Source organism: Lathyrus oleraceus, chromosome 1, assembly GCF_024323335.1.
Source record: "Lathyrus oleraceus cultivar Zhongwan6 chromosome 1, CAAS_Psat_ZW6_1.0, whole genome shotgun sequence".
Taxonomy (NCBI): Eukaryota; Viridiplantae; Streptophyta; class Magnoliopsida; order Fabales; family Fabaceae; genus Lathyrus; species Lathyrus oleraceus.
Window position 1 is genome coordinate 180,810,036 of NC_066579.1, and position 19,205 is coordinate 180,829,240.

General features: G+C 34.2%; 1 protein-coding gene and 1 long non-coding RNA gene across 3 annotated transcripts; one reads left to right on the plus strand and one right to left on the minus strand.

Annotated features, from left to right (window-relative positions):
* Nucleotides 1-409: 409 nt before the first annotated feature.
* Nucleotides 410-17,586, plus strand: LOC127126166 (uncharacterized). Its single transcript, XR_007804921.1, has 4 exons — nucleotides 410-771; nucleotides 13,402-13,450; nucleotides 14,342-14,530; nucleotides 17,100-17,586. It is a non-coding gene; the product is annotated as an uncharacterized LOC127126166 (long non-coding RNA).
* On the minus strand, nucleotides 5,133-15,554 carry LOC127126153 (protein FLOWERING LOCUS T). 2 transcript variants are annotated; one of them, XM_051055040.1, is made up of 5 exons: nucleotides 15,135-15,554; nucleotides 14,907-14,968; nucleotides 14,781-14,821; nucleotides 14,329-14,545; nucleotides 5,133-5,214 (listed from the first exon to the last, which is right to left on the minus strand). In XM_051055040.1, the coding sequence occupies exons 1-5, from the start codon at nucleotides 15,333-15,335 to the stop codon at nucleotides 5,148-5,150; spliced, it is 588 nt and encodes a 195-aa protein (XP_050910997.1). In that variant the 5' UTR covers nucleotides 15,336-15,554; the 3' UTR covers nucleotides 5,133-5,147. The 2 variants fall into 2 exon arrangements, with proteins under 2 accessions (XP_050910997.1, XP_050910988.1); XM_051055031.1 differs by lacking the exon at nucleotides 5,133-5,214 and adding an exon at nucleotides 12,702-13,241.
* Nucleotides 17,587-19,205: the final 1,619 nt, after the last annotated feature.

The following is a 19,205-nucleotide window of genomic DNA, read 5'->3' on the forward strand; positions in this document are numbered from 1 at the left end:
AAACTTTTCTCTTCCTTGATAGCATTTCTTCCAAACTCTAAGCAAAACCATATTCAATATTGTTTTTTTAAGTTCAATTGACAAAAGTTGATAGATTTAATATCATTGAAATTTATATTTTAGTATTCAGATTTAATAAGATTTAATATTATAAAATCACATGATAGATTTAATATCAATTGACAAAATTTATATTGTTTTTGAGTTTTTAGTGATTACTATCAACTTGTATATTTTCAGACAAGAATATTGGTTTGGAATACAAATGATTTTTCTAGAAATATGAATTGGTAAAAAAAGTATCATGCTTTATGGTTTAAATAAAAAAAATTGAAATGGGCCCATGAAGAGATAAGAAGAAAAGAATGGACCCAAACAACTTTTAGTGTAAAAAAAAACTTTAGCCACTTAATATCTATTCATGTGCTGTCTCCTCATTTCCCAACCAAAAAAAAAACAAACAAGCCTCTCTTCTTCTTCTTCAAGGAGATCTCACACTACAAACTACAAACCATTGTTATCACTTACTTATGAGGAATGATCAAAGAACTGTGATCCAAAATTAGAGACAGAAAGAGAGAGATAGTGACTTTTATTTTTTTATATATATTGTTTTTCATTTTCATCAATTTTTTTATTTAAAAAAGAAAGAAAGAAAGTTGTTGTTCTGTTTCTGTTTTTGGTTGGGGATCTTTGGCTTGGGATTGATTGATGAAGTCAAGGGACATCTCAAATTTGCAATGAATTAGACTCAAATTAGGCTTTTCTTAGGTTGGTATTTTCCTTTTCCTTCTCCTTCCATTCCATTATTGCTCATCTTTTTCAATTATCAATATTTACATATATTATTATTATTAATATTAGAACAAAATTTATATATTATTCTTAGTACTTATATTTCTTTTCCATAAAATACACTTATATATATTTTTTGTTAATAAATAAATAAATAATTATACTCTTATATAGTTTTTGTTTTGTTAGGAAGTGTGGTAGCTATTGCTAACTAGATATTTTCTTGAAAATATCTGTGGTGTGTGGGATATTTTACTACATTTTTTAGAAGAGGATATTTTGGTACATTCTGTACAGAAATTTTGGTACAGCTGTATCTGACGAGATACTCTTTGTTTTTACTTTTTCTTTTGATGCAAAAGTCAAACAAATTTTATTTAAACTAAAACTGTAGCATGTGATCTTAGCCGTAGATATGAAAAATGCGATTGAGTGGTATGATTCATTCTTTTGATTAATCTCTTACTAAGAGGAATATATATTAAGAGTAGTGCAACACTCAAGATGGAACAATCTTTTGAAAAAGTAAGAGATAATGATCGAGATGGTGCTGGTGGTACCACTTCCAGGATTTGTTTTCTTCTATAAAATACAACTTGCTTAAATATTAGTAACATATAAAAAAATATCTATAATTTAATCTTTCAACACATAAAACTATTAAACTATATTAACAAAATATTAAAAACTATACTATATTTTTCTGTTTCAACCGACTGCAGTTTAAAATTCAAACCAAACTTTCAATTAATATATAGGTAACTGACTTTAACGATTTATTTTTTATCGTTAGATATGTAATCTCCGAAATTGAAATATATTAATAATAATTTTTTTAAAAATACATAAAAAAATGTTTAAACGGGACAGATATACCTGAGAAAACAAATGAAATATCCATTGATTCGATTTATATGCTAGCCAACCACAAGCACAACAGATTTCTAGAAAGAGCAAGCTAAAGGGAGGAGAATTCGAACATCTACCAAACACAACATACCCCTCTAAATATCCAATCATTTTAGCGTGTCCAACTTCCAATCAAACAGAGAAACAACAAAATTCGGAGCTTGAGTTCGAATGGATTTTCACGCCAAACTGATAGTGATTCACAGTTAAGCAAATCTGCCTAAAACTAGTCTAAATAGTCCAGACCACATAATAGCAGATCCATACCAGACTTTAAGAAACCAACTTCTCCTTTCCAAAACTTAAAAACAACTTAAAGACCCCAAAAACCAAGTGTTGTGTTATGCAGTGCCATTTGGGCTATACAGGCAATAAATTGGTCTAGATGAATTGCAAATTAGGCATATCACATTTTGGATTGTTTGTCACATTTTGAGTTTGAGATTTTGTTTGAATTGCTAAAATGTGATAGAATGGATGAACTAAATTTAAATTTATTGTTTGAATTAGTTAAAATATGATGAAACAGAATGAATTGAAATGATATCCATTCTATTTCTATTCTATTATGGGCCCGTTTGTTTTAGTTTTTCTTTAAAATGATTTTTATAATGTTAAATATTTTAGTGTAAAAAAAATTTACTGAAAATTTGGTTTGAATAGTTATTCTTAAAATGTTATTTTAGATATTTCATCATTTTTATGGAACTTTTTTTGGATATCAAAATTTCAAAAAATCACTTAACTTTGAAGCTATTTCAAATAGCTTTTCATAAAAATCAATTTTGAGATTCAACTTTTTGAAAAAATTGTGACTTTGATTATATTTTGATCTTCAATAATGTATATTTATGTTATAGAATGAACAATTCAATCTTTTAATTTATAAAAAACAAATTTAGAGAAACTTGTAATATTTTGAAAAACATTTTGACTATATTTTGATCTTCAATAATGTATATCACCTATCACTAGGATTATTCTAAGATACAGTTCTAATAGAAAATTGAACCAAATCGAACATAAAAAAGTTATCTAAACTAAACAAAAATGTTTGAAATTTTCAGAACTAAATTGAACCAAACTTATTCTTTGATATATTTGTTCAAAATTTCGAATTGTACCAAATTATTAGAAGATAACCTTTTTTTAAATTAGACTATTTATTAAAGAATTGAACAATTATATATTTTTAAATAAAAAATTTTAAACTTGTTTTTAGCAATTTTTATTTTTAATTTCGTTTCGGTTTATTTATCATTTGATTTGGTTTTAGAACTGTTTGTGCAACACAAGTTCGATTTAGTAACTAAACATAATGGTTGGGTTATTTTAATTTTAGTTCGTATGATTCGGTTTAAGATTTTTGTTTTGAACAATCCTACTTACCACCACATTTTTTACCTTCTAATTTGGACAAAATAAGAAATTTTCTCTACCCACCTTATAATATCTAAACTATAGAACGAGATCTCCACGCTGCTCTGCGCCATTCTGATGGGTTATCATGAGGAAAAGGTTAAAGACTCGTCAAAACAAGTAAGAGAGACATCACATATTCATCCAAAACCTTAAGGTGTATGAGTTATTTTACTTATAAAGTGTTTAACCTCCACTTTTCTGAGTAATGTGAGACTTATAACTCACATTTGTTTCTCAACACAACTCATATTTGTTTCTCAACAATCTTTCCCTCAAGTGTGAGTCCATCCACTATGCTCCCCTTCAAGCTCTGACAGGTCATCACGAGGGAGAAACATTCACATTGGATCAAACACTCACCTAAAGGTCAAAGGCTCACCCAAACAAGTGACAGAGACACCACATATTCACAAAAAATCTTAAGGTGATAGATGTATGAGTCATCTTACTTATAAAGTGCTAAACCTCTATTTTTCTAAGTAATGTGGAACTTAAAACTCACATTTATTTTTCAACCCAACTCATATTTGTTTCTCGACACATTTCAGTCTATTCCATCTTATTATGATTAGCTATTTTAAAACTAATAGAGTGAAACAAAGGAGGATAAAAATGTCTTTCCATTGCTTGCATATTTCATACTGGAATCAAACAAAATTGTTATTCCACGGAAATTAAAAGATATAAAAAACTGAAGATAAATGATGAAATGAGATGAAATATAATTTATCATATTCTACTCCATTTCAATCAATTCAAACAATTAACATAGATTTATTCATTTCTATTGTATCTTATTTCATCAATTCAAACCTAAGGAGTAGACTCCAAAGTTGACTTACCAATAATTCTATTTGCAAGAAAGATCTCGTGAAACTAAAATGAGGAAATCTCTATAAGCATTCATCCCTAAAAAAGAACTCAGAACTGAGAAATTTAATGGGATTATATATTTCAAATCTTAATTCGTAATTTCACAACAAAACATTTGATTTTTCAACCTTCAATTTTTATAGTTTTTTTTTCTAAGTCTCTTTTCACACAAAAATATTGCAAATCATTTCTTAATACGCAACTACCAAAAATTGAAATTCACCAAAAAAATTAAAATTGTTGTAATAAAGAAAATCAAAAGATTTTACTATTAAAAGTGATGATGCTACACAGATTATAATATTATAGAAGTTGTCTTATAATCTCTTTTAGATGGCTTGAAGCACAATTCCTTAAGGAAACAAAAAGTTGGCTAAGATTGGTGCCAACTTGTCCATAAGGATATCTTAGACTTTCGAAATGCAAGTGTGTGCATGCACACACATGTAGTTGGAGTAACGGTTCTTCATAAGACTCAGTTGAGATGAAAATTATATGCAGTACATATCAACTTATCATATTGTATTTGAATTAGAGTTTCGTCTAATTTTTATAAAGTCATTCTATATAATTTTTTTTAAAATTCTATCTTTAATATGAGATTTAGTTTTGTTTGGATATCTCTCACTTTCAACGCTGTTGAATTTGGTGCGTGGATATAAATGAATGATTGGAATAGATATTTAACCACGGCGATGGTATGTGGTAACGAAGGATGTGGTAGCAAGTGAGCTAATTACCACCACATAATATTGACCGTGATAATGAACTAAAAGCGTGCTACATATAACCGTACAATTGGAATTAACAACCGTGGTAAAAGGTTATTTGGTTTGATACTCAGGAACGTCATTTTGGGGTTTATTAAACTGGATAGCGCCTTACGGTTGAAAAAATCAACTGTGGTGAAATATATTGCTTTTTAAAAATGTATATTTTTTTATTTTACAGAAATCTCATTTTTTAACATGTATTTTTGAGAAACAGAAACAGAAACAGACAAAAAATAACAACACAATACATTTGTGAATAAAAACAAATTGACAACTATTATGAACTAAAATGACATCAAATCGACATATATTTTACCCATCATTACATCAAATAAGAAACCAATCAACATACAAAAATATTATGCACTACATTCATTATTTTAAAGAAATCAAGATGCACAATGTGACCGTGAACGTCTTTTGGTGTCTTGTCTTTAAACACCTATAATTTCAAATAATAATACTTGTTAGTATATAACATATAGAAATTATAACATACAATAAATTATGAATAAACAATAAAAAATATTTATTTATTATTTTTATCATATGCCTTCTTCATGATTATAACAAATAGCATGCACATCATATGTATCATCTTCTTCATATGAAGTGAGCACCCGTGTTGTGAAAGAAGGGGTGTCAGAAATATCAAAATTTAAATCTTAATTTTTATCACTATGAAGAATGTGCTTTCTTTGGAGAACAATTGACTATCTTTTGTCAGAAGGGTCAGAGACATAAAACACTTGTTCTTGGGATGCCATGATGAATAGTTTGATCATATAAGTTGCCTTGGCAAGGTTAACCTGTGTGAATCTTAACTCATCAGTTTGTAAATCGTGAGAAGAACGGACCACAAAGTCTGGTTAGTACTCTGATTACAAAAGGAGTTCATTTCATCAGTGCTAAGTCCAAACCTAAGGTTTCTTGGTTCATGGTCAAAATCTGGAAACCACAAATCAATTTTCTTCCATTGCAAAAATCAACTACATGACAAATTTTTCCATCACGTTTTCTTTCATCTACATGCCATCTAATATTCTTTGCATCATTCGTATTAGCAAAGAGTCTCTATTTTGGCAGGAGGATGCTTTTTGCTAACATCGTCATCGGCATCATCTCTGTTGTCCTCACCTTTGTAGCGTAACTCACCATATTCTCTTTCTTGTACAATATGTAATCATTACGGCATGCAAGTATTTTGATATACTCCAAATTTATTGGACATAATATCTTCTTGACCTCATAACTGTTCATGAGAATGATCAACACTCAGCTGCCGTAATTGAAGACGATAGTGATGAAGACGAAGTCTGCGCCAACTTTGTGACGCATGGCCAGACTTGCAAAAATTGGGTTGCTGTTGACGTTCCTACTGTTATTCATCGCTCTAAGTAAGTTATTTTCATTTATTCCTAAAGAAAAATCCTTCTTCTATGCCTAAGGGAGAAGTGAACATTGTTGGACATTTTCCTGATTATCATCAATAAAATACAATTTTATTCATCCACATCTATGATGTTTTATTATTTTACTTACTTTTTGCTTTTTCTGAAAATGGTAATCACAAAAAAACATAAATAAATAATAATCTTCCATCTTGATAATATTTGGTCGCACTCCACTTCTCTAAAATCAAAATATCAAATCATTATGCAGGTTGTTTCTCAAACCCTTTGAATACAATGATCCTACTCCCTCTCCAAACTTCGATTTCCCTGTGTTTGAAGCTGAGGAAGAGAATGATGATGAAGAAGTATTTGATGAGTTATCTCGTTTGCTTGAGCACGAGGAAAAAGCCATTCAGCCATTCGAAGAGCAGATTGAACTGGTCAACTTGGGTTCCGAGGATGATGTGAAGGAAGTCAAGATTGGGTCTCAACTGTGTCTAGAAGCTAAGAAGGGGTTGATTGATCTTCTTCGTGAATATTCTGATGTGTTTGGTTGGTCCTATCAAGACATTGGTTTGGATTCTGAGATTGTGGAGCATAGATTATCGTTGAAGTCAGAATGCCCGCCAGTCAAGCAGAAGTTGAGAAGGACACATCCTGATATGACAATAAAGATCAAAGAGGAAGTGCAGAAGCAGATTGACGCTAGTTTTCTTGTAACCGCCGAATATCCGCAGTGGGTTGCAAATATTGTGCCTATTCCTAAGAAAGATGGAAAAGTCCGTATGTATGTTGATTATAGAGATTTGAAAAAAGCTAGTACGAAAGATGACTTTCCTCTTGAACATAACTGTTGGGGGAGTTTTTCAAAAGGGAGCATTGAACATTGTGAGACTTCTTTTCTAGAGCAATATCTTTGTGAGAGACACACCAGATATTCACCAAAAACTTTAAGGTGATAGGTGAGTGGGTTCTCTCACTTATAAATACTCAAGTCTCCATATTATCAACCAATGTGAGACTATTATCCACACTACTCACACTTGACACATTCTCAACAATAACTATGTTCCGACAATTTTTATTTGTTTTAGCAAGTACTTTTCATTTGTTTTAGCAAGTCCAACAATTCAGTGAAATTTTTATTCCTCCATCCATTTTTTGTCTTCATATTAAACAATTTTAACACCGCACACAACCGTGTAAAACGGGTACATCTTTTATATAACGGCACATTCTTGTGGTTACATAAAGTATCATAAATATAAGTTTTCTTATTTATATCAACTTAATGTAATTACATTCAACTTATTAAGTTTTTTAAATTATTTTCGATGTCGATACATAACTACGTAGAAAAATATCATTAACATCGAGTGCTATATTAAAAAATTAAAAAAATTAAATCCAGTAAATTCAACTCAGATAGATGGTAAAAGTCTGGAAAATACTTGATATGATGATAGTTGAGTTCAAACACATAAAATCTATGCTATGCTAGTTTCACCATTAAACTCTTTGAAACAAAAAGCAAAAAGTTAACTATTCTTATGGAAACCAAAAAGATATTTATTTACTGATACAACCTGCTGCACAAATTGTATACCAGAAAGCACTCTTTGAGTGAGTGTGTACTCCTTAGAGAGAGAAAAGAAAAAAAAAGAGAGAGAAGAAGTTTCTATTCATTCCACACACCATTCTGTTTCAGTACACAAAGTTATATAGCTATTACATCATAACCACTTGCGAAAAATACGGAAGGGTAAAAAAACAGAATTGCAACACAATTAAACCACTAATGCCTTTCACCAAGGACTCTCCTCTAACAAACAAAGTCTTCCATCCAAGCTGGCTTTTTGGTCAACCTTTTTCCAAGCTTTGGGCTTTCTACTTTGGTCTCCCTCTCACTATTGGGCCTATTATCTTGCTGTTGTGGGTTCTCACAAACAGGGCCCGTATCACTCCCCTCCCCTTCCGAAATCACCTTGTCCTCAAGGTGGAAAGTAGGATAAGTAGATGTGAATGTGGCAAGATCCTCCCAAGATGCCTCTTCCACTGGAGATCCTTTCCACTGAACTAGAACTTGAGATGTTGGTAAACCATGTATGAGTACAGTGCGTGTGTCCACTATTGCATCCGGCTGTTCTAGGGGCTGGTTGTTGAAGCTGTCACTTGGCAGGTCCTGTGGAGGCGGAATATCAGTGGCGCGGAATGGTTTTAGGACTGAAATGTGGAACACAGGATGAATACGACTATCCGGTGGCAGCTGCAGCTTGTAGGCAACAGGACCAATACGCTCAATAACCGGATACGGTCCATAATATTTCTTAGACAGCTTGTGATAGCGGTGTTCACGTGCCGTCGTTTGACGATATGGGCGAAGACGAACAAGGACCAAGTCTCCGACAGCAAACGAAAGGTCGCGGCGGTGGGCATTGGCTTTTTGAGTCATACGATGTTGAGCAGCTAGCAAATTCTCCTTAAGTGTGCGTAATAATTCATCACGAGTAAGGAGAGCATCTTCCAATGCTTGAATAGAAGTTGATCCTCTGGTGTACACCGGAATGGAAGGAGGTTTTCTACCAAACAGAGCTTCAAATGGTGACATTTTGAGGCTGCTGTGATAACTAGTATTGTAGTGGAATTCGGCCCATGGAAGAAAAGAAACCCAAGTAGAAGGTTTGTGTTGAGTAAATGCCCGTAAGTACTGCTCCAAGCCTCTGTTAACCACCTCGGACTGCCCATCTGTTTGCGGATGGTAGGCACTACTCATAGATAACTTCGTGCCACTCAACTCAAAAAGTTTGCGCCAAAAGTTACTCATAAAGATCGGGTCACGATCAGACACAATTGAGCGGGGAAAACCATGGTGGCGAACAACCATGGAAACAAACAATTCAGCCACTTTGGAAGCAGTAAAGGATGCCATGAGAGCACCAAAATGAGCAGATTTGGATAAGCGGTCAACCACCACTAAGATCACCGTATAACCATGAGCTGAAGGTAGTCCTGTAACAAAGTCCATAGTGATGTCTTCCCACACCACCTCTGGCACAGGCAAGGGTTGTAACAGCCCGGCAGGAACTTGAGTGGAGTATTTAATTTGTTGACAAAGAAGGCACGAAGCTACAAAACGTTCCACAGCTTGGCGCATACCCTGCCAAAAGAAATTGGCTGCAACACGAACGAGGGTACGTTTAACACCTGCATGCCCGCCACTAGGGGTGTCATGAAATTCACTAATAATAGTAGTGCAAAGCGGCGACGAGGGATTAAGAACATAGCGCCCATGACGTAAAACCAGCCCATTGCTGATGGAATAAGGAAACATCAAGGTAGCTTGTGCAAATTTCTCATGAAAAGCCAACAAAAAAGAATCCGAGGCATTTTCCTTTCGGAGCTGCTGTATAATTCCGAAAGTAGGGGAAGAGACTAAAGCCAAAAGTGCAGAAGAATCAGGTGAATCCCAATCGGGCCATGCTGCCGGTACGCGGGACAGAGCATCTGCAACTTTATTTGAGGCACCGGGTTTATACTCTATGCGAAATTGAAAACCCAATAACTTTCGCACGTATGCCTGTTGATCGGGAGTCTGAATAACCTGCTGTAATAATTCCCGGATGCTTTTATGATCAGTCCGAATGATAAAAAAATGACCCAAAAGATATTGTCTCCATTTGAGGACTGCGTCGGTGATGGCATGCAGTTCTTTTATGTACACAGATGCAGCCTGTAATTTTGGGCCAAGTTTCTTACTAAAAAAAGCAATGGGATGACCATCTTGCATTAGGACAGCCCCAATACCGAAGTTAGAAGCATCAGTCTCTATGACAAACTCTTTAGAGAAATCTGGTAATCGGAGAACTGGAGCTGCCATCATAGCCTGTTTAAGAGCAGAGAATGCAGCAGTGGCGGCTGTAGTCCAGCTAAAAGAATCATGGCGTAAGAGATCTGTCAACGGTGCTGCAATCGTGGCATAATTTGCAATAAAACGGCGGTAATAACCAGTCAAGCCTAAGAATCCCCGAAGTTGTTTAACATTGGAAGGCGGCGGCCATTTCATCATGGCATCCAACTTGGTGGGATCAGCATGAACACCCTTGGAAGACACTATGTGGCCCAAATAATCAATGGATTCCTGACAAAACAAACATTTGGACAGCTTGACAAAAAATGAATTAGTTAACAGGCACTGTAAAACCAAATCCAGGTGATTTAAGTGGTCCTTAATAGAAGAACTGTACACTAAAATGTCGTCAAAAAAAACAATCACAAACCTCCGGAGGAACGGAGAAAACAGTTGATTCATGGTCGCCTGAAAAGTTGAAGGCGCGTTAGTAAGGCCGAAAGGCATGACCAAAAACTCAAAGTGGCCCTCATGTGTGCGAAATGCCGTTTTGTACGTGTCGCGAGAATGCACTCGAATCTGATGATACCCTGCGCGAAGGTCCAGTTTGCTAAACACAGTTGCCCCACCAAGCTCGTCCAAAAGTTCATCGATGGTGGGGATAGGAAATTTATCCTTAACCGTCGCTGCATTCAAAGCACGATAATCGACACAAAACCTCCAAGAGCCGTCTTTCTTTCGGACCAACAATACAGGCGAGGAGAAAGGACTATGGCTGGGAATGATGATCCCTTGATCAAGCATTTCGCGGATTAATTTCTCCATTTCTGTTTTCTGAAATTGTGGGTAACGGTATGGTCGCACATTTACAGGTTTTGTTCCTTCAATCAAATGAATGCGGTGATCGACGGAACGACAGGGAGGGAGGCCCATAGGGGTGGTGAAGATGTGATTGTAACTCTGTAAAAGGTCGCGAAATGGTGAGGTGAGGTGTTTGGGAAAGGAATGGGTGGAGTCAGGTTCTTTATGTGACTCCGGGAGGGACTTTGTGATAGTGAAAATACCCGCAATATCATCACTGTGTACAAGGGCTTGGAGTTGATGCAAGGAAACAGAGTGTGGTGCCAAGGAGGAGTCTCCCACCAAGGTGACCGGAGTACCTTTCCAACAAAACTCCATGGTGAGAGCAGAATAATCATGGGAGACCTTTCCCAATGATTGAAGCCACGGAAAACCCAACACAACCTCCGGGCCCTCAATTGCTAAGACAAACAGATCAACGGAAAAGGTAATACCTTGTAAGGTAATTGGAGCATTCTTACAGCACAAGGTACAAACCAAGAAGGTGCCACATCCGGTTGCCACCCGGAAACGAGAACACGGAGTCACAGCTAGACCCAAACGCTCTGCCAGTGTTGGTTTAATGAAATTGTGGGTACTTCCGCTGTCAATAAGAATCGGAAAATTGTGGTGCTGATACACCCCTGTAACGCGCAGCGAACGATTCTGTAATTGACTAGATAACGCGTGTAAGCTAGAGATGTCACCTGAAATTTCATCCGGCGGGTGGTCCTCAGGTTCTAGGTCTGGTTCCTCGTCTTCATCACCTAAGAGGATGAGAACCTTGCTACTGCAACGATGGGATGGATTCCATTTTTCATCGCATCGGAAACATAACCCCTTGGCACGGCGATCCCGGAGTTCCGCCGGAGGTATGTGACGGACAGCAACATTGGTTTTAGGTGTGGGTAGTAATGGGGGTAGGGTATTCGGTTTAAGGGTGGGAGAAGTATTATGGGCGAAGGGAGTGTTTTGGGGATTGGTCGTAGAAGTTGCAATAGATGATATGTTTGGGTTTGTATTGTGAGCTGGGCCTTTGGACCAAAATTTTCCCTGGGTTGGAGTGTCATCCAAACGGGCTTCATAAGCCCTTGCCATAGCAAAAGCTTCCATAAGTGTTGAGGGTCGGTGGAATTGCAATTCCCGGCGGAGATTTCGTCGCAAACCAGTAATAAAGAAACTGATAAGTAAGGATTCAGAAATACCAGTAACTTTGTTCATGAGATCTTCAAATTGGGCCTGAAAATCCGCTACTGAACCGATTTGAGAGAGTTTAGATAAATCACCTTCTACGTCTTCGTATGGAGTTGGGCCAAAGCGGTTGCGAACAGCTTCCATGAAGACGGTCCACGACGGAAGCAAGTGGTTGCGCATCGCCCACTGGAACCATGCGGCGGCGCGACCTTCCATGTGAAATGACACGATCTGAAGACGTGCGTTTTCTGGTGTCTGGTGAAAATCAAAAAAAGCTGTGATCTGAAATAGCCAATCGATTGGATTAGAACCATCGAAACGAGGAACACTGAGTTTAAGCGAACGTGATGCCGTTTCCGGAGACCCGTGCGGTGGATGTTGATACGTGGAACGGAGGTTAGCAACCTTGGCATCAACCTCCAGTAAATGACTATGGAGAGTGGAATGAATGGTGTCAGAATGTAAGGCAAGTGATGATTTCAGAAGATCACGTAACTCAGCCGATTGGGCGTCCATTTTGGATTGAAGGGCGTTCATAAGCTCAGAAGGGTTCATGATGAAAGCACCAGTGATACAACCTGCTGCACAAATTGTATACCAGAAAGCACTCTTTGAGTGAGTGTGTACTCCTTAGAGAGAGAAAAGAAAAAAAAAGAGAGAGAAGAAGTTTCTATTCATTCCACACACCATTCTGTTTCAGTACACAAAGTTATATAGCTATTACATCATAACCACTTGCGAAAAATACGGAAGGGTAAAAAAACAGAATTGCAACACAATTAAACCACTAATGCCTTTCACCAAGGACTCTCCTCTAACAAACAAAGTCTTCCATCCAAGCTGGCTTTTTGGTCAACCTTTTTCCAAGCTTTGGGCTTTCTACTTTGGTCTCCCTCTCACTATTGGGCCTATTATCTTGCTGTTGTGGGTTCTCACAAACAGGGCCCGTATCATTTACTCTATGGTTCTAACATTTCGATCTAGGGAATAATATGAAAGCAACACAACAATTGGCTCCATCTCCATCTCCAGCTAGATCTGTCATTGCCCTGCCTGTCGGTCCGAGAGCGCAATCTCGCAGCCAACCGTTTCGAGCTCGTCGAAGAATTTGAAATTGAAGTCTGAGCAGAGCGTTTTGAGTTCTTGGAGGATTCAGAAGTAGCAACAATATTTTCTGTTGTTTCATATTTCCATCTGCATTTATCAACCATAACATATTTCATATGCAACATATTTATCAAATTAAAAACTGTGGTTGAAATGTTTCTGTTGTTAGAATTTCAAGTTTTCATTCATATTTTGATATCATCTTTGATGCTAAGAACAATGTTTGAATTTTTTTTTGGTTTTGCAGTTAGTTGGAAGCAATGTTTGGAACATGGAACCCTAGATCTGAACCATATGTATGTATATATATTGTTGGATTTTTTTTCTTCACTTTATGCATTTTCATTTTGAAATTAATCTCTATGCTTGTTAATAAATCATTTTATGCTATTTTATTTTTGGTTAATTTAGTATTTTAAGAGTGTGTTTTTTCCAGAATTTTATGAAATTTATTTCCAGAATTTTATTCTGATAAATTAATTTTTTGTAAATATTTTATATATTCTCATGAGCATGCTTTAAAATTTTATTTAGTTTATAAATATAAATTTAGAAATAAAAATAATAATAAAGAAAAATAGATAGTTATTGGTAGTTGTATTTTATTTCCGAAAATAAAATATTTCTACCATTTAATATGAGAATAAAAAGTTGAGAAGTTAGTGTATAAATTTTATTCTTAAAAAAAGTAAATAATATTTATAAATAATTTCTGAAACTTTAAATTAAGTTTAGAAATTTATAGACTAATTTTTGTTGTCTTGACCAAAATAAAAAATAATTTTTTGTTGTTGTTTGTGTTATAATTTACTAGTATGTAATTTTACTTTGGTAGTGGATAGTGCTGGAACCCATTTTTATAGACTGTGAAGTCTGTTATTTTTTTCTTAGAAAAATAATAAATTTTAGATGTATTATAATCTAATTTTTCAGTTAATTTTCTTCCATTTTTGTTTATATCTATAACAGTACTTTACAATTGATAATCATATATAGAATTATGGACCAAAATTTGTAGATAATCAAAATTGGAGTATGCAGTGATTCCCAATTGAGTGTAGAAGAGTTAATTTAAAATTGAAAGTTCCTTAAGAAATTAGATTTTACAAAACTTTATTTATTGAAATATCTAATTTCTTTTCTATGTAATAATATAATTAATCATCGGCATAACCTTCTTCCACCAGAGCCAGCTTCTCTTTGAATGTTAAAATAAACAGCAGCAGCTGGCAATCCCAAGTTGTAAAGTTCTGCAAATTCTTTTGTGTTGAAATTTTGTCGCCATCCCGGAGCATACACCGTCTCTCTACCGAGTTGACGAAAAACCGCAAACACGATTCGATGAATCCCCATCAACGGTCGTGGACTCTCATAAGGTACTACTTCATGCCCTGTGAAAATATTTTTAAATATTGTTAGTGTAAAAGATTTTACAGTATCAGATGATTTAGTATGATCTGATGATGATTGTGATTCACTAACTGTATAAAATCTTTATATATATGTTGTAATTTTTTATTTTTATATTTATGTATTTAATCACATTTTCACCTTATAGATATTTGATTAACAACATCATCATCACAAGCAAATAAAAATGAAGAAATGAATGAACACAAAACATACCAAAAGTAGGCCCAGTAGTTGCAGGAATATCAGTCACCAACCTGAAACATATTAATAGAGTATTAATTAATTAATTAATACATAGTCATAGCATTTTCAAAGCTTATGATTTTTTTAATTACTCACCAATGAAGATACTCCCTCAAATTTGGGTTACTAGGGCTAGGTGCATCTGGATCCACCATGATCTGTAATAAAATAAATTAATTCAAAATCAAATATAATATTTACAAACAAAAATACAGTGACAAAAGAATTTTAATTTTTTTAATTTTTCGTTCTAATTCAGTTTCTGTTTTGTTAACCTCGAAGTACTGAGTTCGAATTTCTAAAGAAACAACGGTATAAAATTACCAGAGTATAGAAGTTTCTAAGATCATCACCCCCAACAATAACCCTTGGTTGATTGATAACTTGAGAAGGTTTGAATTCACAGCCATTAGTAATATTTTTATTATTGTAAGAAACTGTTAAAGGAATAGAAGCTTGAAAGAGATCCAATACATCACCAATTACAGCTCCAAGAACAAGAGGGTCTCTACTACCACTTGACATAGTTGAAAAAACAACAACTAGAAATTAGGGTTTTAGTAACATATTCATGTTATTCATGTTGTTGCTAGTTTAGTTAAAAAATTCATACCCTAGAAGAGGATATTTATACTTGATTTAGGGCATATAATGTCACTTGTCAAGGCAAGTAAGTTGGACCAATGATATAAGAATGACCACGTGAAGGGATGTTATCATCTTGCACTTGCATTTTTTTTTATAACTTCTAAATTGATTGAAACCCTTTTTTGCATCAAAAGATACTATCTAGGGCATACACTTTTTTAATAACTAAATTTAGACTAGATATACATTGATTATATAGTATTATTGGAGGGATTATAACTTTATGTTTTAATCTAAAATTTGTTTATTTTTCTTAATGCATATTACTTTTGGAATTTTATTTATTTCTTAAAATGGAAAAAATTTAATTTGTTCTTTATATAATATACTTAAATTTCTCATTTCTTCTATTTTATCTTTTAAAAATGAGTTTTATATAAAGTGGTGAGATCTATGTGAATTCCGCTTAATAAAAGAGCTAATGTTGCATAGAAGAGATAATGTTCTAACAATCATCTATTAATAATAGTTTTTTCTTCAAATTTTTTTATAAAAATGATAAAAAATTAAAAGAAAAATTAATTTATGTATCCCTAAAATAAAAGTTTTTACAATACATTAGTATAGTTTAGATAGTTTGACCCATTATTTTGGTAGATAGGAAAGAGCAAAGCCCAAACCCAAAAATACAATTTGCGTTTAGACAAATATATATTTTGTTTTATTTAATAATAATAATAATAATAATAATAATAATAATAATAATAATAATAATATATCAATTTAATGAACTAAACATGCGTAGCACAATGAAACATTTTATTAGCGGAGGACTCGTTTGTTTGGTGGCGGAACAATCATGATTTTTCAATTAAGACGACCTATTTGTAGCTGCAAGTTACTAGTAATACAAAGCCTTTTATGGACGACACTTTAATTCGAGTGTTGGGAAACTCGTGGAAAATAAAGCATTCGAGCAAGGTTCTTATTATTGGTTGGAGAATGATCCTAAACAAGTTACCAACAAGAGTGGAGCTCGCTAGGCGTGGTGTCGTGGCAGAGTTTCATAACTTAGTCTTTCCTATTTGCTTCATTGTTAATGAGGACATGGACCATCTTTTTTATGTTGTGCCTTATTTTGAAGAAGGCTTGACTGGATGTGTGCGATTGGCTTGGAGTGGATTTGGATTTTCAAGTGGGATTCATGGTCTATTTGTTAAAGCTTTTGAGTTTGAAGTTAGCTAGGTGATTTAGTGTTGATGTCCATTGCCTATTCTGTTTAGCTATCTGCCGGTCAATTTGGTCTTGTAAGAATTGTATTCTTTTCAAAGGAGGGGGTGTTGAGTAAGGTTGGTATTATTGGGAGGTTTAAGCGACTTGCTTGAGACTGTTTTACTGCCTTTAACAAAATAAAAAAGTAATTTGTTTGGGCGGATTGGTGCATTAAATATGGGAGATGCTTGGTGTAGGTTGGTTCGGATGGGCAGGTTGCATTGCAGGTGTTGGTATGTTATTTGATTGAGTTTTGTTGAGGATTATTTTTGTTCATGCGTTTTGCTTTCTGCAAAAGTCTGTTTTGATTTTGGGAAGTCTGTTTCGATTTTGGGAAGTAGCTTGTGTGCAGTTTGAGCTTTGGCTTTGAGTGTTGCTGTTTCCTAATGACACTCTTCATTACTTAATATTGACGAGTATTTTTGACAGAATCAGTGGGATTTTGAGCCAAAGGCAAGATAAAATGATGAAGAAAGGAACAAAAATGTAAAAGTGGTAGAAAGTTGGGACTTATAGAAAATAAGAGAAGAAAAAGAAACATTTGCCACTGAAATTCTCGCGACTGTGATGCTCTCATCGTGGTTTTGGTGAAGCAATATCGTAATGAATCTAATGCAGCGTGATGACGCAAAATTTCGACATGCTTTTTGCAGCTTTAAATAGAAAAAGGTGGAGACTTTTTTAGGGTTCCAAATTTTAGAGAGAAAGTGACGCCCGGGCTTTTGTGGGCGATTTCAGAGAGCATTTGAGCCATTGAAGAGGATATTTTCCATTAATTTTGATGTATTCTTCTTATCAACCCAAGATAATTATTAATTGCACTATTAATGGCTAAGTTCTTTTAGATTAAGTCATTTTATGATGAACCTAATTATACTCTATTGGATCATATGAATGTTTGAGGTTATTTGATTTATTTTATGTTATAATTATTTTTCAATTGTTCTTGTGTTCATTTCTCTTTGTGCATTGACGAACGTGCAAAGTGATTTCTAGATGAATAAGAATTTTTGATAGTAAGTCTACCAATCTAAACTAGGACAATTGTTCAACTTAGTAGTTAATTAGGAATAAGTAATTATAAGTTGTGGTTTTAGGATTAACGAACTTAGAAACACCTAGTTTAATTTGGATTGGCCTAAGGAATTAGAGAATTATTGTGTAAATTAGTGAGCTTCACACCAAGGAATTGAGTGCAGTTGTCGTGTTAACTATTCGTGTAATTTTCGCGTAATTGTTAATCATCTGATACATATTTCATCAACAAGTATAAGTAGGGGATTCGATAAAAAAACCTAGTCACTTTTCATTATCAATCTTTATTCCCAAAGTTTCTCATTTTTGTTTTCGTACCAATGATAGCTTAAAACCCCCTTTATTTAATTTTAATTGCATTAATATAACCTTGTTTTAATTCACAATCCCTTGCAAAGTTGTGAGTCAAAAGGATGACTCTGTACTCTTCAGTGGCAAGAGGGAAAAAAACATTTATAAAAACAAACTTTATGATTTAGAAAAACAAAATGTAAAATGCATTATGTCAGTGAACGGGGAACAATGGACTTGGCATAGACGGTTGGGTCATGTTAGCTTGAGAAGAATCTCAAAGCTTAACATGCTCAACTTAGTCAGAGACCATCCAAATCTGAAGTTTGCTTCAAGTTCTCTTTGCGAGGCATGTTAGAAAGACAAGTTTTCTAAAACTTATTTAAATCTAAGAATGTTGTTTCCACCTCTAGACCACTGGAACTCTTGCACATTGATCTGTTTGGGCTAGTTAAAACAACTTCAATAATGGGAAAGAAGTATGGATTAGTCATTGTAGATAACTACAACAAATGGACATGGGTAAAATTCTTAAGACACAAGGATGAGTCACATTCTGTGTTTACCACCTCCTGTTCTCAAGTGCAAAATGAAAAAGGCTTAATAATTGTTATAGTCAGAAATGATCATGGTGGTGAATTTAAAAATAAAGATTTTAGAAAACTTTTTGAAGATAATGGAATCTCTCATGATTTCTCATATCCTAGAAATCCTTAGAAGAATGAAGTTGTAGAGAGGAAAAATTATACTTTGTAAGAGATGGCCAAAACCATGATCCATGAGACAAATATTGTTAAGCACTTCTGGGCAGAAGTAGTGAATACTGCATGTTACATTCTAATTAAATTCTAATATCCTAATGATAAAGATTTAAATTCTAATTTCAATGATTAAACTAATTAAACTAATAATGTACTAATTAAACTAATTAAACTAATTAAATTATAAAAGAAATCAATTAAGAAAATAAAAGAATTAAATAATTGAAAATGGAAAATGAGGTGTGAAATGGATTCTTGGTTATTGGGCTGCAAGATGAGCCTATTGCTGATTTTTGGTACAATAAGCAAATAAAAAAAGGTGGTGTGTAAAGAAAAAAAGGAACTTGGGCTGCGTCTGAGCCCAAATCAGAATTCCAACGCTCAAAAAGGGGGGGGGGGGTGCGCATTGGAATTGTGAGGTGAACTAGAAAAAAAGGCTAATGGGCTT

Coding starts and splice junctions, on each gene's coding strand:
- LOC127126153 (XM_051055031.1), bottom strand. CDS start 15,335: ATGTCAAGTGGTAGTAGAGACCCTCTTGTTCTTGGAGCTGTAATTGGT. Junction 14,822..14,906: donor TTGAGGGAGTATCTTCATTG/GTGAGTAATTAA, acceptor AATATGTTTCAG/GTTGGTGACTGATATTCCTG. Junction 14,546..14,780: donor AACTACTGGGCCTACTTTTG/GTATGTTTTGTG, acceptor ATATTTTCACAG/GGCATGAAGTAGTACCTTAT.